Source organism: Chionomys nivalis, chromosome 2 (genome assembly GCF_950005125.1).
Source record: "Chionomys nivalis chromosome 2, mChiNiv1.1, whole genome shotgun sequence".
NCBI lineage: Eukaryota > Metazoa > Chordata > Mammalia > Rodentia > Cricetidae > Chionomys > Chionomys nivalis.
The window spans coordinates 73369039-73391274 of record NC_080087.1 but is presented as its reverse complement, the minus strand read 5'-3'; the positions used below and the strand labels follow the sequence as shown (position 1 = coordinate 73391274).

The following is a 22236-nucleotide window of genomic DNA, read 5'->3' as shown; positions in this document are numbered from 1 at the left end:
AACACTAATAATTGTATGGGTTTATCATAATCTACCCTTCGTAAATGTACCTATTCTATACTTTGCATGAGCAATTTTAGAGTTTCTGTGGCTTTAGGAGTAAGCATTCAAGGGGATGTGGGGTCAGTATCCCTGGGTAAAATATCATATAATGGTTTAAGATCTCCAGACTTAATAGATAGTGAAGGGCATATTCATTGCACGTCACCCAAAAGGCGTTGCCAATCATGTAAGATCTTAAGATGAGCAAAATCAAACTCCAACTTCTGTGGTTTAATTCCTCCTTTTTGCAAAATGTGTCTAAGATAAGAATATGGAGGCATGGCTTGAACCTTTTCTGGTGCGATAATCAATCCAGCAGCTGCTAGGGCTTGTTACATAACAGTGAATGCATCATGCACCTTTTCTAAATGTTTGGCGGCCAATAAAATATCATCCATATAATGAATCATATAAAGATTGGAAGATTTCTGCCTAATGGGATGTAGTGTTGCTGCCACATAAGACTGGCATATAGTGGGGCTATTTGATATGCCCTGGGGTAATATGACTCAATGGAAGCATAATACAGGTTCTTTAAAATTAATAGAGGGTAGGCTGAAAGCAAATGAAAAGCAATCATCAGGATGCAAAGGAATAGAAAAGAAGCAATCCTTTAGATCAACTACAATAAGATGCCAATCTTTGGGGATAACTATGGGAGAGGGGAGCCCTTGCTGCAGCGGCCCCATAATTTGTATGGTTCTATTTACTACATGAAGGTCCTGAAGCAACCTCCATTTACCATATTTATTCTTTATTACAAAAATAGGGGTATTCCAGGGGGATGTGGGTGGCACTATATGCCCAGCAAGTAATTGTTCTTATAATAGAGCATGGGTCTCCCACAATTTTTCTTCAGTTAGGGGCCACTATTCCACCCATACAGGGTCCTCTGACAACCATGTGATAGGTATGGGTGCCGGAAGTGGGACAGTGACCCACACTAAAAATGTCCCAGCCCAGTGTGGTCCCCTGGAAGGTGAGTAACCTGGCCATCAGGCATTAAAGGTGATGTCTGGCCCTGATGCAAAGCACCTAGGCCCTGGTCAGGTTGCCATCCCATAGCTTTCATCAGAGAGGTGGCTTTTCCTAAGGACACATTAATAGGTTGTGTTATTAAGATAGCCCCCATCTCTGCTAAGAGATCATGTCCCCATAGATTGCCGGGAAGGCCAGGAAGAACATATGGCTGCAAAAATCCTCATGTCCTTCTCCATCATGTCATCTCAATATTTTTGAACTTTTTTGATGAGTTACTTGGCCTATTACTTGTAATCGTGCAGCACTGTCAACCAGGGGCCAAGCCTTAGGCCAAAATTGCATATATAGCACTGATACATCCACTCCAGAATCCAAAATACCCTCAAAAGTTTTCCTTTCTATATTTATTTTGAGCTGGGGCTGCTCATTCAATTGAGAAATCCAAAAGGCAGCTGGCCCTGAGGATCCAAATCCCAGGTTGCCACGACTCTGTCTGCTAATTGCATTCTTGGAATTCAGATAAGGAATTAGTACTAATTGAGCAATATGCTCACCCTGAGGAATGGCTACAACCCCTTGGTGGACAGATGTCATAATGTTGATTTCCCCCTGATATTAAGAATCCACAATACCTGGGTGTATCTGAATTCCTCTTTTTTTTTACATATATTTATTATTTATTATGTATACAATATTCTTTCTGTGTGTATGCTTGCAGGCCAGAAGAGGGCACCAGACCTCATTACAGATGGTTGTGAGCCACCATGTGGTTGCTGGGAATTGAACTCAGGACCTTTGGAAGAGCAGGCAATGCTCTTAACCGCTGAGCCATCTCTCCAGCCCCCCTGAATTCCTCTTAAGATAGTACTGCTCCTTCCCAGAATCAGTCCCATAGACCCCAATGGTAAAGGACCATATACATTCATAGGAAGAGCCTGCACCCCCGTTTGGGGCATTAAGACTGCTCAGGCAGAGGTGGAGAGGTCCAATCCTGCAATCCCTGGGGTGGTTCTGATGAGGTCTGCAATACAAAAGGATTGCCTTGTGGAAGGAATTGGATATGGCCACTCCCGGGGTACTGCCTCCGTGGTCCTGCTGTCATTTCTCCATGCACTGAGGTTCTGGGGCCCTGGAGCGGGGCCCTCCACCAGTTTCCCTGCTATTGATTAATGGGAGGTAGCAGGGGTTTCCCTTCTATGTCTGTCTTGGAGCAGCAATCATTAGCCCAATGTGCTCCCTCTCTGCATTTATGACACATATTGGATTTCTTCCCTCTTCCCATCATTAGCTGTGGGCATTCCTTCCGGAAATGGCCAGGAGCTCTGAAGTTAAAACAATTATGGCCTCCGGCCCCCAGTCCCTGTCTTCACATGTTTCCCCGAGGCTGAATAGCTGCTGCTATAACCTAGCCTTGAATGAAATTCCCAATTATATTTCTGCATATCTTGTTATATTCATTTAAACTCTTTGCTTTGTGAGGGCATAAATGCTCAATATTTGTTAGCATTTTCAAACGCAAGTTGTTTTACTATGGGCATGACTGCCATGGCATCACCAAACAATTTCCCTGCTAACTGCAATAGGCATTCCACATAGTCCTGAAATGGTTCAGAAGGACCTTGTAAAACTTTAGACAGCTGATCTCCCACCACCCTGTTGGGTAGAGCCTTCCAAGCTTTAGCAGCGGTGGCCACTATTTGTGCAAACACCGCCAGATCACACAAAACTTGTTGCTGCAAATCAGCATAAGCCCCTGCCCCAGTCAACATATCTAGATTACGTTGAGTTTGTCTGGCTTGAGCATTTAATCGCGCCGTCTACAAGCAGTTTTTCTTGTATTCTCCCCATCATAAAAGATAGTCTCCCCCAGATAAAACAACGTGGCATAATTGCTGCCAATCACTTGGTGTTAAATTCAGAGTGGAGAAAGACTCTACCATGGCCAATGTGCAGGGTGTTTGGGCCCCATAGGCAGCAACAGCCTCCTTTAATTGCTTTATCTCCTTAAACTGTAATGGAAAATGTTGGCGCATCACCTGCCCTGGATTATTAGGGTCTGGTACTTCCATTACAGGTGCCACCATGTATGCAGAGTGGAAACACACCCCTCTATTTTCATCCGTGTTTGAATGAGTCCACCACTCCTCATCATTATAAGCCAATGAGGCCGAAGGAGTTGGGGGTGAATCTTCTTCTGCTGCTTTACATTTTCTCAGCTTTCTATGAAGATCTCTTATCTCCCTATGTATTATTTCCTCCTCATCTTCCAATGATTCCTCACTATCCTCTAAAAACTCAGAATCGTCAGACTCCTGCCTAGCGATTGACTGTTCTCTGAGCCGGGCAGAGCAGATTTTCTCTAATGATCCTCTCCTAACATTTTTCCCATTCCCACCTCCACATGCCCCCCTTTCTCCTTCATGATCCTCCATAGAACACAGAGAGTCATAGAACACAGAGACACGAGTCTCTTCTTCCTGTATTTCTTGGAAAACTTCCTTAGCTCCTTCTACCTCCCGTTTAACTTTCACCCTGTCTGTTAACAGAGCATCTTTAACTAACAGCGACAATGAAAAGGTTGCAGGGGGAAAGCTGTTAGGGTCCACTCATTGTAGTTTCTTTTGTCGGTCTCTGAACACCTCTTCCCAATCTGGAACATTCAGACCTCCTCTGTAATAAACCAGGGAATGGCCTGCTCTATGGTTTTAATAAAGGCTTCTATGGTTCTTTTTTTTACTGCTGTTCCTTGTTGCTCTAACAATCTTTTTACCTGAAATTGCAATTCTCTTTTGCTGCTGGCAGTTCCCATCTTGATTCCCCAATATATCCCTGCCGGCCCTGGACAACCCTGTCCACCTACCCCTCTTTCTCAGATCTCAGTATAACCTCCACTTGCCACGCCAGCGCAGCTAGAGCCAAGTCCCAGGGAAGGATGTCAGGATTAATGGAACACGCACTCTGGATGTTGCAGAATCAGAAGCCTTTATTGTACCTCACCAAGGGGGTTTTATACTTAACCCACCACAGGTGGGTCAACAGGGTGGAGACCTCATCGCGGGATCCTCAGGTTAGGGCCAAGGCAATGTGTACTCAGGAAGCAGGGTTGGTAAACAAATCTGAGAGCACAGAACTTGCAAGTTTCTCAGAAACCCAGAACAACAAGGGCAAGAAAGGTCACCAACAGGGGAGGTGAGTAGAAGTCCAGGACTCCTTTAGGTCCTAACAAGAAGAAGGGTGGCAGGACCCAGGCATGTCCTGTGTAAGTGAGACTAATAGCAGGTCCCCAAAGGCTTCTATTGACAGAGAGAAGACTTTTCTTGAAAGGTTGTGAGTTATCTCCATAAGTGGAGGCAAAAAAATTAACTCCCTGCATCTTCACAAGATATCTGAGATCTAAGCAGACTACAGTTACAAATATGTAGAAAGCCCCAAAGTGACTAGAATGGTCAGTCACTATCAGGCATTGATCCTACAGATAATATAGGAGGGGTATTGTCCTGTGGATGTATTTCAGAAGAATTGACCCCCAGAAAGTTGTCAAAGGCAGTGGGCAGACAAACAATCTTGAAACTGTAGGATCCATTCAGGGCAGACATCCCAACCTCCACAAAGATTGTAACATCACATAAATAGTGGATGTTTGGGTGAGAAGTTGTACAGGGCATCAATGGAGCATTTAGGCATTGTATTGGAAAAGTGCCCTTGATCCTGGCCATGGGGCCATTCCTGATAAGATTTCCTTGGTACCATCAGCCTGGGGGGAGGTGTATGGTAACACAAAGTACTCTTCTCCCTGGGGTTGACTTTTTATCCAAACTGCAAAATCTCATGTGGCCATCTTTGCCAAGAGGACAAAATCAGGGGTGGAGGCAGGTATCCCCATGGAGGCAAAACCCAAACATATGGGGAAGGCAGGCTCCAGATAAATAGAGCTGTTAATGAGAGAAAGCATAGATGAATTTTCTGGGGGGAGTCATCTATTTTAGGGTTGTCACTGTATATGATCAGCAAATAGAGTTCCAGGAGACTGGTATTAGAAATGGAGGGGCTTTAACCACGACCCACAGCAAAGACTGAGCCTAGGCCTGAAAAGTATTGGCAATAATGGAACACATAGGCAGGAATACTGTATAAGGTCCTGTCTCTGGCCCCTCCAGGACCATATTTCGGTCTGAGTTAGTAAGGCTTTAAAGGCTCTCCAGGTTATGAGGGAAGCTGGTACAGGACATCCACTCTGTTGATGACTCTGCCTCTGGGGTTCTCCTCCTGGTTCTGCACATTTTGTGTTCCTGAGAAAATATTATCTCCATGAACCGGATCCTCTTCTCCCTTGTCCAGCAACAGGCTGTTCATCGTGGACATCAGTCTCTCCATTCCTCATAAATGGCTCGACAGCTCACCCAGGTACTCCAATGGGTTTTTCTGCTTCTTCTGGGAAAATACAAGCAAAATCTTGACCTATTTTTAGTAGTGGGGCAGAACCCCCACTTATTATCTATGGGGTCACACCAGAGGATTGGTGGCAATGGAGTAGTTCAAGGAAGCATGGCCCCCCAGTGCATTTAAATTTTTTTATTCATTCTACATAGCAACCACTGTTTTCCCTACCTCCCCCAGCCCTACTACCCCATCCACTCCACAGAAAGGATAAAGCCTCCCATAGGGAATCAACAAAACCTGGCACATCAAGTTGAGGCAGAACCAAGTCCCTCCTTCCTGCATTGATGTTGAACAAGGTGTCCAACCATAGAGAAAGGGCTCAAAAAAACCCACTTATGCACCAGAGATAGATCTTGGTCCCACTGCCAGGGGCCCCACAAAAAACCAAAGCCACCCAACTGTCACCCACATGCAGAGGGCCTAGTTTGATCCCAAGCAGGCTCCCCAGCTGTCAGTCCAGAGTCTGTGAACCCCCAGTAGCTAGAGTCAGCTGTCTCTGTGGGTTTCCTGTCATGATCTGGATCCCTCACCTTTCCTAATATAATCCCTCCTCCCTCTCTTTGACTAGATTCCCAGAGCTTGGCTGTGAGTCTCTACATCTGCTTCAATCAGTTACTGGATGGAGGTTCTATGATGACAATTAGGGTAGCCACCAATCTGATTGCAGGGAAAGGCCAGTTTCAGGTACCCTCTCCTCTGTTGCTTAGGGTCTTAGCTGGAGTCATCCTTGTGCATTCCTGGGAATTTCCTTAGTGTAGTAGGTGACTGCTTGTTCCTTTCCTGGCTTCCCTGACTCCCAAAATAACCACACAGAAACTGTATTAATTAAATCACTGCTTAGCCCATTAGCTCTAGCTTCTTATTGGCTAACTCTTACATCTTAATTTAACCTATTTCTATTCATCTGTTTATTTCCATGTGGCTGTGGCTTACCGGCATCTGTCTCCATGGGGGCTGCACAGCTTCTCCTGACTCTGTGTTCTTTCTCCCAGCATTCAGTTTAGTTTTTCCCGCTTACCTCTATTCTTCCCTGTGCAAACCCAAGACAGTTTCTTTATTAACCAATGGTAGTCACAGGATACAGAGGAGAATCCCACAACACCTCTCGTTTTCTGTTTAAACAAAAAGGAAGGTTTTAACTTTAATATAGTAAAATTACATATAACAAAACAGGTATCAAGTAAGAATTACAGTTACAACATTTATGTCTACTTTATCTTTTCTCATAACTAAGAAAAACTATAATTATAACTAATCTGTTTTCAACACTATCAAATTGGCACCCAATGTGGGGACACCCTAGTTTGTCCTCCATTTCAAAAGAATGTGTAGCTCTTCAATAGTTCTTTCTATGCTAATAAGTTCCACATCTGCAAGTAGAAGTTATGTAACAGCCTGTGTGGGGCATAATGACTGTTTGACTGTTTTGTCAGATGGAGCTGAGAGGGAAATGATTTGGGGACACTACAGGGTATTAAACACCAGAGTTCACTAGTTTATATGGAATACTAGAAAAAGAAAGTCATTAGAAATGTAGTGGTTCTCAACCTTCCTAATGTTGAGACCCTTTAATACAGTTCCTCATGTTGTGGTGATCCCCAACCATGAAGTTATTTTCATTGCTACTTTATAACCATAATTTTGCTACTGTTATGAATCTTAATGTAAATATTTGATATGCAAAATATCTGGTAATCAACCCCTGTAAAAGGGTCATTTGACTCTCAAAGGGGTTGTGACCCATAGTTTGAGAACCGCTGATTTAAAGGTTAGGAGTGTGTCATCACTTGAGTGTTTTCACTTAAAAATGGGATCACATGGGCTGGTGGGGTGGTTCAGTTGGGTAAAGGTCTTGTTGCCAAGTCAAGTGATCTGAATTCTATTTATGAGACCCACATGGTGCAAATAAAAACTGAATTCAGGAAGTTTTATCTGACTTCCACACCACGGCATGAATGCAAAGACACACACACGTACACACACACACATGCACACCACACAAGACACACACACTGATGCAGACACACTACACTCACACACACATGCACACACAAAAATGAATAAATGCAATTAAAATAAAACAACATTGTCATCCTGTGATGTCCTCTGTTGGAGTGCATGATCTGACCCAGTGGCTCCAGAGCACAGGTAGCATTAGTTAGATTTGAAATAGTTGAGGCTGGGCTCATAAAGCACATGAGTGGTAAATTAAACAGACTGTTTTAAATCATTCTACGGTGGAATGTTATGGATGGTGCAATCATCTCCATTGGTATGTTCTTTTGAAATTCTTTTTATGTTTTATTTGTTTGAGACAGTGTATCTTGTATCCCAGACTAGCTTTGAACTTGCTATGCAGCTATGTAGCTGAGGAGAGACTTGAACTTCTGCTTACACTTTGTCTCAGGTAGGGTTTCTATTGCTGTGAAGAGACACCACGACCATAGCAGTTCTTTTGTTTTAAATGATTTATTCATTTGTTTAAAAAAGAAAAAAAATTCATTTTACATTCCAATCCCAGTTCCCCTCCCCATATACCTAGCCCTCCCACCCCACTCCCATCCGCTCCTCGAGAGGGTAAGGTACATTGCTTTGGGGAAGGTCCAAGGCCCTTCCTACTATATCTAGGCTGAGCAAGGTATCCATCCAAAGAGAATGGGTTTCCAAAAAGCCAGTACATGCAGTAGGGATAAATCCTGGTGCCACTGCCAGTGATCCAGTAGTCTGCTCCAGCCATGCAACATTCAGAGGAAATAGTTTGGATCTATGCTGTTTCCTTCCCATTCCAGCTGGAGTTGGTTAGCTCCCATTAGCACAGGTAAACTGTTTCAGTGGGTGTACCCATCATGGTCTTGACCTCTTTGCTCATATTCTCACTCCTCCCACTCTTCAACTGGACTTTGGGAGCTCAGTCCAGTGCTCCGATGCAGGTCTCTGCCTCTCTTTCCATTAGTTTCTGGATGAAGGATCTGAACATAGCAGTTCTTATAAAAGATAATATTTAATTGAGGTGGCCTACATTTTTAGAAGTTTATTTCATTATCATCATGGTGTGACAAGGTGGCACGCAGGCAGACATGGTGCTGGAGAAGAAGCTGAGAGTCCTACATCTTGACTTGGAGATAACAAAAAGTGGTCTTAACTAGGCATAGATTGAGCATAGGAGACCTCAAAACCCACCCCCACAGTGGCACACTTCCTCCAACAAGGTCATACCTCCTAGTAGTGCCACTCCTGTTATTTTAAGCTAGATCTCAATTGTTAGATTTTATCAAAAAAGACTCAGGATCCAGATGCTGTGGTGAAAACCTGCTAGTTCAGAGAGGCAGAGAAGGCACCCAGCTTACCTTCCTCCTCTGCTGATGTCTCAGAAAAAGCTTTATCCTATGCTGTCTCAAACAAAACTCCTTCAACCTGATGTCCCTCACTTCTATTCCCCCTGCTTCTCCTCCAGACTTCTTCTTACTTTCTGTGGTTGTTTCCTGTCAACTGGTTGTTTGCTCCACCTCTTGACCTAAGGATGATTTTATTTAGTCCTGTTTACAATATTAAAGCGGCAATCTCTTGGATTAAAGGTGTCTTCTAGGGCTGAGCCACATCACAGCTAGAAGCAGCTTTTTCCAGTAAATAACACAATCTCGGGGGTCATAGTGTGATCAAATATCCTGTGACACACTCCCTATGAGCTTATGTGGGGCAGTTACATTCAAGCTACTATATCATTGAACCTCCTACTTGTACTTCTGGTTCATGCGGTATTGGGAATTGAACCCAGGGCTTCGTGTATGCTAGGCAAGCACTCTACCAACTGAGCTACATCACTAGTTCCAAATGAAAAATCTAGGCTTGTCTTGAGCTCATGAGAGTCCTGCCTCTGCCTTGGTAGCATGTATCCTACCAGCATGCACCAATACAAACCTGCTGTATGTTTTTCATATGGAGGATCGAACAAATTCTGAACTTGACTGATGAATCTGTAGAGAAGTGTTGCAGGATATTTGATCACAGTGTGAATATGTGTCACTGTTTTATTCAGATATGTTTAATAAAGAGCAGAATGGCCAATCGCTGGGCAGGAGAGGTTAGGCGGGACTTGGAGGCAGAGACAAGACTCAGGGAAGAAGAAAGGTGGAAGATGCCAGTGGAACATGGATGGAGTGGAATATACAGAATGAAGGACAGGTAAAAAGCCACATGGCAGAACGTAGATTAATAGAGCAGGTTAATTTAAGTTATAGGAGCTAATTGGGAACAAGCCACAGCTAAAGACCTCCATGTCATTATTTGAGGGCTGGTGGTCACTAAAAGAAAGTCTGACTACAGGGGAGACATTCTCTTTCTGTGGAAAACTTTTGGGCCAGATGCCTGAGGTTGAAGGTCAGTGTTGGTTCCTTTCTTTGCGTGTGTAAAACACTAGTATCCATCAAAGGAAGGATATCTGAATCATTATATAAATTGGGCAACTATCAAAAGTCTATTTTTTTTAAGTTCTTAGAAAAGTCTGTATAATGTTATTTGATCATATTCACCCCCTTCTTCAATTCTTTCCAAATTCACCCCCCTTTCTCTGCCTCTACAACTTTCGTGTCCTTAAAAAGACAAGTCAAATTTGTCTGTCTATATACATTTGGATGAATGGCCCAAATGCAGTGATATTTTGTTTGTGATCTAACAAATAAAGCTTGCCTAAACATCAGAGTACAGATGTAGCCACTGGCTAGCCATAGATGCCAGGCAGTGGTACATACCTTTAATCCCAGCACTAGGGAGGTGGAGACAGGATGGGATATGGCTGGGCAGAGAAAAATAAGGCAGATGGAGATAGGAACTCATTGCATTCAGTCTGAGGACTTGTAGAGACAAGATACCCCCTTTGGTCTGAGGATTTTGTAGAGATAAGAACTAGTGGCTAGTTGCTCTGCTTCTCTGACCTTTCAGTTTTCACCCCTTAATATCTGACTCCCAGTTTTTGTTATTAAGACCAATTAGAACTGTCACTACACCACCAGTGTAGCATGGTAGACCTACCAGGAGTCACACCCTGTAAGAAAACCAACCCTCTTCCAGCATCAATCAGCTGTCAATAGCTCCTCAGCTAGAGGTGAGACTCTGTGTCCATGGTCCCTCTCTAGTTGTTATCTGGTTTGTCTTGAGCTTGCACAGGTCTTGTGGATGCTGTCCCAGCACTGTGAGTTTATATGTGCAGCTGCTCTGGTATGTCCAAAAATAGCTTCCTTGTAGTCACCCATCATCTGGCCTTTGTAAACCTTCCACTACCTTTTTCTCATTGATTCCAGTACCTCAGAAGAAGGGGTGCCATATAGATAACCCATTTAGGGATGAACATTCTGCAGCCTCTTAGTCTCTCTACCTGGACTAATGGTGGGTCTCTGTGTCAATCACTATCTACCACAAAAATAAACTTCTGTGATGATAATCGAGACATGCATCACCTATGGGTATAACTGTAAGTCATGAGGAGTCAATTTAATTCTATTCCTATTTATCAGATCAACAGCAGTAGGCTCTCTCCTGGGGCATATGTCCTACCTAGGCTCAGGACCTTGGCTTGTTAACGGTGTCAACTATGGGCGCAGTTTTATGGAACAGGCCTTAAATCTATCCACAAAGTGATTTCTTGCTTCCATGACATTTGTGCCATTATTACATCAGTGGGCATGTATGACAAACAGGTCATTATTGTTGCCTGCAGCGTTCATAACTAGGTACAATTGATGACTGCCTTTCTTCCTCAGCAATACACACACACACACACACACACACACAATTTTCTAATACCATGAACTGAAGCCTGAAGTGTCAAAGTTTCCATGTTAGTACCAGTTTGATTTCTCCATGGTCTGTGACTCAAGTTTGTGGTATCTTTAGCAACAGGGACTTACCATGAAGTTCTAGGGGTCAACATTGGTAATGTCTGGATGTCTATGAAATATCATTCACCAACAGTTGTTGTAGGAGCTGCGTGCTGTGTTCCTGCCACCCATCTCCTGGCCGCCTGGCTAGCTTACTCCCCGAAATAACAAGACACAAACTGTATTCTTTTAAACACTTTTTGTCCCATTATATCTAGCCTCTTGTTCGCTAATTCTCATGTATTAGTTTAGCCCATTTCTAATAATCTGTGTAGCACCCCAAGGTGCGTTTACCGGGAAGATTCTAGCCTACGTCCATCCTGGGTCCGAGCTTCATCGCGTCTGCCCTGGGGAGCAGCTGCATGGCATCTGAGCTCACTTCCTCTTCCTCTCAGCATTCTGTTCTGTTTACTCCACCCACCTTTGTTCTAAACTATGAGGCCAAGCAGGTATTTTTATTAATTAACCAATGACCTTCCTCCATCATTTCCCCTTTTTCTGTTTAAACAAAAAGGAAAGGCATTCACTTTAACATAGCAAAATTACATATAACAAAACAGTTATCAAGTAAGAATTACAGTTACAATATTTATATCTATTTTATCTTTTATCATAACAAAGGAAAACTATAACTATCTATTCTTCAACTCCACCAAAAACTCCAGAAGGATATAATATTACCTAAGCAAACAAGAAATAAGCAACTTCTAAAACTCTAGAAATGACAGAGACATTTCACTGCCTGGACAGTCACCCAAAGTTTCTCTGTACCATTGGGGCATCCATCTTCGGCCTACAGGCCCATAGTTTTCAGCAGACATTTCCATGAAGCAGGAAATTTCAAACGCAGTTCAGTCACTTTCTGCTGTGTCCTGCAGAATGTCTCGCAGACTCTTTCATGAGTCAGGAATCCCGAAAGATCATCTCACCTTTAGGCAAGTTCAGCAGTCCTCTTTCTTCGGGTTCTTTGTGTCCAGTTCATGCATCAGTCCAGGCAAAAGCAGTTTCGTGCCCAAATGGCTAACCAACTCCAAAAGGAGCCTCTTTGATGCCCATCTTCCTCTTGAAGTAGATTGGTGCTGCCAGGAGCAGACGTGTCTCATTATCATGAAAAACCTAAGTTATTAAAACATTTAAAATGCCATATTCTGTAATCTTTGAAAGATATGAAAAATGCCTATTCAACTAATATATATATACATATATCTAGAAAATCTAACTAACATGACTACAAACTTGACTATTATTAATGATTATCCATTAACAACCTATATACATTACATTTTTACATGAACTACACAATCACAATACCTTAATCAAGATCAAAAATACATATACATATAACAAAATTGACCTTAAATTTAAATCACTAAAGCAAAATCCATATCAATGCAAATTATTTATACCTATATCATATCCCCCTTTAAATGTAAAAGAACATTTATAAATAATATTTGGGAATATGGACGCAGTTATTTTTCTCCAAACTGCTTCCTGCTGTATAGGGGCGCTGTTAATTAGGTCTTTTATGGTGTAACCTGTCTGTTAGGTTCATCTCAGTCGGCAGTTGAGCAAAGTAATTTCTGAAGGTGTTCACAGCAACCTTTCAGGAGGGCGTGGTCTATCATACCATATTGGGATAGAAGCAATCCACAGGGTCTCATCCTCTGTGAAAACAAAAGAAGAAACTCTTTTCCAAAGCATTATGTCCTTAGATTCAAATTTTAAAGTCAAGGTGTTTTGAAAATATCTATCTTGGATTAGTTCAGCAGCATTTATAAACAAATATCTTTTAGCATCTGTTGCTCTTTCCCCAGCATTCAAACAATTCAAAGAGAGCATAATAGCATACAGTATCAAAATTCTCTGTGTATTTTATTTTAACCTCTATTTTGTTTATTTTTACTTTTATTTTATATTCTCTGTATATCTTTGTCCTGGAATAACTCTGTAGACCAGGCTGTCCTTGAACTCTCAGAGATCCAACTGTCTCTGCCTCCCAGGCATAGGGATTAAAGGTGTGTCCTGCCACACCTTGAAGTCACAGAGGTCAATCTACCTCTGCTTCCCAAGTATTGGGATTAAAGGTGTGTACTACCACACCCAATAACTCTCTTTCTTCCTCTTTTTTTTTTTTTGTTTTTTACTTTAAGAACTTTAACTTTTAGCCTGCATATATTTTTAACACACTGTAAACCATTTAGAAATTTTCTTTGTTTTTGAATCTCCCTTTACTGTATCTCTCTCTCTTTTTCTGACCACATGAGCCTTTAAATTACTGAGCAACATGGGTAGGATTAAAGCCATGGCTTTGCCGGCTAGATCCAGCACATTCCTTAGCTTTCCAGCCTCATGGCTGTAGCCATTTTTATTGCCACAACTCTATGGCATTTCAAGGTCCCTGCCAGCAAGCAAGCTGCAACATTATATCCACAGACAACACTCAAGTCCTCTCTCTGTAGTCGGCCCTCCTGCCTCAAACAGTCAGAGTTTGCCCTGGCAGGACAGACCAGAACGCCAGCATTTTAAAACAGCACGGCTTTTTTCCTGCTACGACTGAAAACAAACGAGCATGCAGTCAGCTTTTTATCAACACCGTTCAAGTGTTTCGTGGCAGGACCTCTTAATGAGCTGCAGGGTTTTGTCGCTAAAGCTGAGTCAGGAAGCCTCTCTTAGATGAGAGTGCTTTCTTGCCTTTGGCAAGCAGAGCAGACCCGAGAAATTGCTGCTACCAAGAAGCCAGCTGCAATGCTTTCATTTTGTTCTGGAATTACTTCCCAAGCTTTCTCAGGCTTCCTGTGGATTCAGTTATCCACACGTTGGGGGCCATTCTGTTGAAGGAGCTGTGGGCTGTGTTCCTGCCACCCATCTCCCAGTTGCCTGGCTAACTTACATCCTGAAATAACAACACACAAACTGTATTCTTTTAAACACTGCTTGGCCCATTATATCTAGCCTCTTCTTGGCTAATTCTCATGTATTTTATTTTTATTTTTATTTTTGCTTGTTTTTTTCCTTTTTTATTTTTATTTATTTATTTATTAAAGATTTCTGCCTCCTCCCCGCCACCACCTCCCATTTCCCTCCCCCTCCCCCAATCAAGTCCCCCTCCCTTGTCAGCCTGAAGAGCAATCAGGGTACCCTGCACTGTGGGAAGTCCAAGGACCACCCACCTTCATCCCAGTCTAGTAAGGTGAGCATCCAAACTGCCTAGGCTCCCACAAAGCCAGTACGTGCAGTAGGATCAAAAACCCATTGCCATTGTTCTTGAGTTCTCAGTAGTCCTCATTGTCCACTATGTTCAGCAAGTCCGGTTTTATCCCATGCTTTTTCAGACCCAGGCCAGCTGGCCTTGGTGAGTTCCTGATAGAACATCCCCATTGTCTCAGAGTTTGGGTGCACCCCTCGCAGTCCTGAGTTCTCTCTCCTTCTGCTCCTGATTTGGACCTTGAGATTTCAGTCTGGTGCTTTATTGTGGGTCACTGTCTCTGTCTCCTTTCATCGCCTGATGAAGTATAATATTCAGGAGGATGCCTATATGTTTTTCTTTGGGTTCACCTTCTTATTTAGCTTCTCTAGGATCACGAATTATAGGTTCAATGTCCTTTATTTATGGCTAGAAACCAAATATGAGTGAGTGCATCCCATGTTCCTCTTTTTGGGTCTGGCTTACCTCACTCAGGATAGTGTTTTCTATTTCCGTCCATTTGCATGGAAAATTCAGGAAGTCATTGTTTTTTACTGCTGAGTAGTACTCTAATATGTATATATTCCATACTTTCTTCATCCATTCTTCCATTGAAGGGCATCTAGGTTGTTTCCAGGTTCTGGCTATTACAAACAATGCTGCTATGAACATAGTTGAGCATATACTTTTGTTGTATGATAAGGCATCTCTTGGGTATATTCCCAAGAGTGGTATTGCTGGGTCCAGGGGTAGGTTGATCCCGACTTTCCTGAGAAACCGCCACACTGCTTTCCAAAGTGGTTGCACAAGTTTGCATTCCCACCAGCAATGGATGAGTGTACCCCTTTCTCCACAACCTCTCCAGCAAAGGTTATCATTGGTGTTTTTTTTTTTTCATTGGTGTTTTTTATTTTAGCCATTCTGGCAGGTGTAAGATGGTATCTTAAAATTGTCTTGATTTGCATTTCCCTGATTGCTAAGGAAGTTGAGCATGTTCTTAAGTGTCAATGGACATAGAATTAAACCAGTCTCAATAGATGAAATACAGGAGCTGGGAGATGACTCAGTGGCTAAGAGCACTGGTTGTTCTTCCAGAGGACTTGGGTTTTGTTACCAGAATCCCACCGTAGTTCACAAATATCTGTAACTACAGTTCCAGGGGATCTGATGCCTTCTTCTGAACTCTAAGGTCACCAGACACTCACGTGTTGCATAGCTATATATTCAGGCAAAGAACTCGTAAGCATCATACAAAAATAAATCCAAAAACTAAAGATGATATAAATGGCTAAAAAGCATTTAAAAATGTTTTAATGTTTAAAATTAAATATGTCCCACATCTTTAGTCTCAGGGAAATCCAACTTAAAACTGTTTTTAGAATGCATCTTAACCTAGTCAGAATGGCTAGCGAAATGCCATGGATATAGGGAAATAGAATCACTTATTCCCTGTTGGTTGGAGGGTAAAATGGCAAAGTCACTGTGGAAATCAATGTAGAGGTTCCTCCAAAGCTATAGGTTTACCACATGATCCAGCTATACTCTTGTATACATATTTGTGGTTGTTTCAATGAGAATGGCTCTCATAGGTTTATGTACTTGAATGATTGGTCCTCAGTTGGTTGATCTATTTCAGGAGGGTTAGGTAGTATAGCCTTGTTCCCAGAAGTGTGTCATCAGTGGGCAGGTTTTAAGATTCCAAAAGTCTTTGCCCATTTCCGTTAGATCTCTCTGTCTTCTTTTTTTTTTTTCTTTTAAATATTTATTTATTTATATGTATACAATATTCTGTCTGTGTGCATGTCTGCAGGCAAGAAGAGGACACCAGACCTCTTTACAGAGAGTTGTGAGCCACCATGTGGTTGCCGGGAATTGAACTCAGGACCTTTGGAAGAGCAGGCAATGCTCTTAACCACAGAGCCATCTCTCCAGCCCAATCTCTCTGCCTTCTACTTGTGTATAAAGATTTAAGGTCTCCCTTAAGGCGGGGGAGGGGGGCTTGATCCTGTCCCAACTTAATTTGCCAGGCATTGTTGACTTCCCTGGGAGCTCTACAGGTTGGAAAGAGTGGATGGGGGTAGACTGGGGAAGAGGCAGGGGAGGCAGGGGGAGAATTGGGGGGAGGGGGGTAAACTGTGAATGGAATGTAAAATGAAATTTTAAAAATGAATTTTAAAAAAAATGGTGTAAGGTCTCAGTTACTGCTCTAGCGCCATATCTGCCTGCCTGCTGGCATGCTCCTGGCCATGATAATCATGGGCTCCAACACTCTTAAATTATAAGCTACAAATTAAAGTCTTTCTATTATAACTTGCTTTGGTCTTGGTATTTTGTCACAGCAATAGAAAAGTAACTAAGACAATATCTAAAGGACTCTATATCCTACTGTAGAGATGCCTGTTTACCCATGTTCATTGATGATCTATTCACAGTAGCCTCGAAATGGAAACAACCTAGATGTCCGTCAGCTAATGAACAGATAATAATAATAATATGTCTTTAAATTAAAAATTAACATTATATGGATGTTCTGCTTACATACATGTCTGTTTATCATGTGTGTGCCTGATGACCATGAAGTCAGAAGAGGGTATCAGATCCTCTAGACCTGGAGTTACAAATTGTTGTAAGCCACCATGTGGGTGCAGGAACTGAACCTGGGTCGTCTTGTAGAGCCAACAAGTGCTCCTAACTGTTGAGGCATCTCTCAAGCCCCACCTATTCATTCTTACAATAGTGATATAAGTATAACTCATAAATAATGGCTTTTTCCCATTTAAGGTAGGCAACATTTATTTGGGGAAATTTATTTGTTGAATGGTTATCACACATTCTTTAGAAGAGAATTGTTCAAGTTGGGTGTCACAGCACAAACCCTTATCCCTAGTAATTGCAAGGCAGAGGCAGGTGATCTCTGTGATTTAGAGGCCAGCCTGGTCTACAGAGTGACCTCCAGGACAACAGGGATTGCATAGTGACACCCTGTCTCAAGAAACAAAAATAAATAAATAAATGAAGCAGACAGTTTAAAAGAAGTTTTATCCAAGATACAAATAATATAGTTTGAATCTTCTAATTACATATTTTAAGAGGGAAAAATCATGAAGGAGAATTAAAAAAAAAAACCTTATAAAATAGTCTAATGTGATGGTGCATGCCTTCATTCCCAGCACCCAGGAGGCAGAGGCAGAGGCAGAGGCAGAGGCAGACAGATCTCTTAAGTCCCAGGCCAGCCTGGTCTGAAAACGAATTACAGGAAAAGCCAGGGCTATATACAAAGATTCTGTCTCAAAAAACAAAATGAAGCAAAATCATATAAAATAAACACTTTTGTTTTTTAATTAATTAAAATTTTTATTAATTAAATGTATTCATTTATTTTACATCCTGATCACATTTCCCCCTCCCTCCTCACTTCCCTCTCCCTCCTTCCCATCCCCCCTTCAATCCTCTTCTCTATTCCTGTTCAAAAAGGGTCAGGCTTCCCATGGGTTTTAACAAAGCATAGCATATCCAATTGAGGTAAGACTAAGCTCCTCCCCTTGTGTTAAGGCTGGTCAGGGAAATCCAGTATGAGGAACAGGTTCCCAAAAGCCAGGCAAAGCATTCGGGACAGTCCCTGCTTCCACTACTAGGATTCCCACAAGTAGATCAAACTATATGACTGTCACACATATGTGGAGGGCCTAGCATATGTCACACATATGCAGGCCCCCTAGCTGTAGATCCAGACTCGGTGAGCTTCTATGAGCCCTGGTTAGTTGTTGCTGTGGTTCCCTTGTGAATTGTGAGGTCCTTGAACACCCTCCCCCCCTGGCTTGTACAATCCTTTCTCCTCTTCAGCAGGATTTCCTGAGCTCAGTCTAATGCTTGACTTTGGGTCTCTGTATCTGTTTTCATCAGTTGCTGGATGAAGATTCTCTGAAGAAAATTGAGATAGTCTCCAGTCTATGAATAGAGTAGAATATCATTAGGCATCATTATATTGACTTTTATTTTTTTTCTCCAATTGTGTTTGCTTCTATCCTAGGTCTCTGGACCATCCAGGCTCTGAGTTCTGGCACTCCGGGTGGTATTGGGGGTGGGTTCACTCTGGTGGTAATGTGTCTGAGGCTGGACTAGTCATTGATTGGTCACTTCTCCATTCTCTCCCCCCTAATCCCCTGCACATCCCATAGTCATGACAGACTGTAGGATATATGCCCAAAACTGGTATATCTGGGTCATGAGGTGGATCAATTCCCAATTTTCTGAGAAACTGTCATATTGATTTCCAAAGTGAGTGTATAATAATTAATTAATTTTACATCCTGATCAAAGTTTTCCCTCCCTCTTCTCCTCCCAGTCCCTATGCCCCTGTGTCCCTGTGTCCCCTATCTACTGCTCCTTCATTTCTTTTCAGAAAAGAGCTGGCCTCCCATGGGTATCAACAAAACATGACATATCAAGTTGCAATAAGACTAAGTACCTCCCCATGTATTAAGAGTGGGCAATGCAACCCAGTATGAGAAATAGGGTCCAAAAAGTCAGCAAAAGAGTCAGAGACAGCCCCTGTTCTCACACTGTTAAGAGTCCCCCAAGATCAAGCTACACAACTGTCATATATATGCAGAAGGCCTATGTCAGTCTCATGCAGACTTCCTTGTTGTCAATTCAGACTCTGTGAGGCCTCATGAGCCCAGGTTAATTAATTTTGTGGGCTTTTTTGGTGATGTCCTTGACCCCTCTGGTTCCTACAATCCTCTCTCCCTCTCTTCAGCAGGATTCACTGAGTTCAGCCTAGTCAGAATATCAAAATGAAAAAATGTTTGAAAAGTCTGTCCTGTCTGTCTGTGTGTCTGTCTATCTGTCTCCTTGTATGTGTGTAGGACCTTGTGTACAAAATATGTGTGGAGCCGAGCAGTGGTGGTGCACGCCTTTAAGCCCAGCACTCGGGAGGCAGAGGCAGGCGGATCTCTGTGAGTTCAAGGCCAGCCTGGTCTACAAGAGCTAGTTCCAGGACAGGAAACAAAAACTACAGGGAAACCCTGTCTCGAAAAAGCCAAAAAAAACACAAAAAACAAAAAACAACAAAATATGTGTGGGTGTCATGGCACTCACACAGAGTTCAACATGACCACGTTTTGTTTTTAAATTTATTTATTTTATATGCATTGATGATTTCCCTTCATATATGTCTGTGTGAGGGTGTTGGATCCAATGGAACTGGGGTCACAAACAGTTGTGAGCTGCCATGTGGGTGCTGGGAATCAAACCCTGGACTTCTGGAAGAGCAGTCAATGCTCTTAACCTATGAGTCATCTCTCCATCCCTAGACCACTTTTTTTTATAGCAAGGTCCAAGGTATTATAATTTAATTTGACAGTAAATATAAAAATTAAAGAAATAGTATAGATGTAATTTTTACTGAGACAGAATATAATCTAAGATTTGAAAACATACAACTTGTGTGAATTTTAACATGAACCATATCAAGGATCAAGAGCCACACAGCTTCCAACTTATCACATACATCATTAAAGAGATTTATTTGTTGATGAGTACATCTGGCCCTCATATCATCCACCAAATGCTCTTTGAAAACAGGTAATTCTCAGTACTGATAAAGAAGAAATAAACTGGGAAATTGTTTTATTATTGCTCATCAGTAAAAATGGGCAGAGAGTGGGGTAGAATGACGACACAATTACAATAATCACCCCCAATGTTGGTATTCTTTCATGTGAATAAAACCCATAAAGGGTGATGAAATTGTTCAACCAGTAAAAGATCACAAAACAGCTCACCAGCAGCAAGATGCTGTGAGTGGCTCTGAGCTCAGGAGATTGCTGGCTGGAGAGACTTTGGCTACGGAGATACTGGGCTCCCTTGCGATGTTTGTAAAGGAGAGTCACCATGTAGAAACTGGTCAACATCATGATGGTCATAAAGAGAATGTCTCCTAATAAGATACCACTTATGAAAAATTCTTGAGCAATGTAGTGTGGTAGTATTCTTTTACAGTAAGCATGATAATATCCATCACCAACATCAGTGTAATTGATTTTAGCTACCACAGTCTCAATGACGTGCACATATATGAGCAAGTTGATGAGCCAGGAAAACAGGAAGGAGCAACAAGTCCATGTAGAGAGTTTAGGCTTAAGCCATGCCCACTTAGAGTTACTGGGAATGATGGTGATGGCTTGGAACGTGCTTAGAATGGAGGTAGTGCAGATGGACAAACCCCGGGTGACTCTGAACACATATATAACTGCCTTACAGCCGGCATCATCCAGAAAGTGTCTGACTCCAAAGGATGACATGATATATGATATCATAGCAAATATGACTGTCAACATGTTGACGACCACCAGGTGCATGAAAATGGGATCGATAGGTCTGCTAAAGCGGGATCTGACTAAGAAGCTGTACACATACAGCATGAAGAGCAGTGAGTTCCCTATGACACCCACACAGAGCTGGGATACGAGGAACCCCCCCAAGATGGTGTTGCTTGGAAACATCACCTCAGTGATGTTTTAAATATTATTAGACTTGTCAGGCCTTCACTGAAATCTAAGTGGGTTCAATTATAACTAATTACATACTGATGTTTGTGGGGAAATATACTGATTGACACTTCAGGAGGAGAGAAGGTTGGAGAAATGCCAAACTCCTTTGTTTCTCAGATCCAGACGTGGTACCTCGTGGAACTACATTCCAGGGAGTCTTGAGAACATCATAGGACAGAAGGTGTTGAAGCAGGTGTGCTTAATGCAAAATTCTTCTGCGTGCTGTTATATTAAGTGGCAGGATCTGTTAATAAGCGGAAACGCAAATTTGCATGTCATAGAAATTTTATTCAGTAGCTCATCTTGTGTATTTTAAAAATCCTGTTTGACTGGGAACTTGCGGGTGAGGTGGCATGGGGCAAAGGGGAAATGGGATGAGAAACATGAGAAGGGGAGGATGGGAGGAGCTCGGGGGATTGGGATGGTTGGGATATAGGAAGGAAGGATACGGGAGCAGCGAAGTATATATCCTATCTAAGGGAGCCATCTTAGGGTTGGCAAGAGACTTGACTCTTGAGGGGTTCGCAGGTGTCCAGGAATATGTCCCCAGCTGGTACCTTGGGCAACTAAGGAGAGGGAACCTGAAATGACCCTATCCTATACTGATGAATATCTTGCATATCACCTTAGAACCTTCATCTGGCGATGGATCGAGGTAGAGACAGAGTCTCAATTTGGAGCAACGGTCTGAGCTCCTAAGGTCCAAATGAGGAGCAGAAGGAGGGAGAACATGAGCAAAAAATCAGGACCACGAGGGATGCACCCACCCACTGTGACAGTGGAACTGATTTATTGGGAGCCCACCAAGGCCAGCTGGTCTGGGACTGAATAAGCATGGGTTGAGTCTGGACTCTCTGAGCATGGCGGACAATGAAGGCAGATGAGAAGCCAAGGACAATGGCACTAGGTTTCGATCCTAATACATGAACCGGCTTTGTGGGAGCTTAGCCTGTTTTGACGCTCACCTTCCTGGACGTAGATAGAAGACCTTCGTCTTCCCGCAGGGCAGAGAATTTGGACTGCTCTTCAGTATCGAGAGGGAGGGGGAATGGTGTGGGGGGAGGAGAAGAGGAGTGGGGGGAGGGGGAGGGAAGTGCGGGGAAGGGGCATTATTTGGGAGGAGGGGAGGGAAATGGGAAACGGGGAGCAGGTGGAAATT

General features: G+C 42.6%; 1 protein-coding gene across 1 annotated transcript; it reads right to left on the bottom strand.

The window, feature by feature from the left end:
• Window positions 1–20081: 20081 nt before the first annotated feature.
• On the bottom strand, window positions 20082–21029 carry LOC130870326 (vomeronasal type-1 receptor 4-like). The gene has a single exon (XM_057763004.1). It carries the CDS (start codon window positions 21027–21029, stop codon window positions 20082–20084), a length of 948 nt encoding a protein of 315 aa, XP_057618987.1.
• Window positions 21030–22236: the final 1207 nt, after the last annotated feature.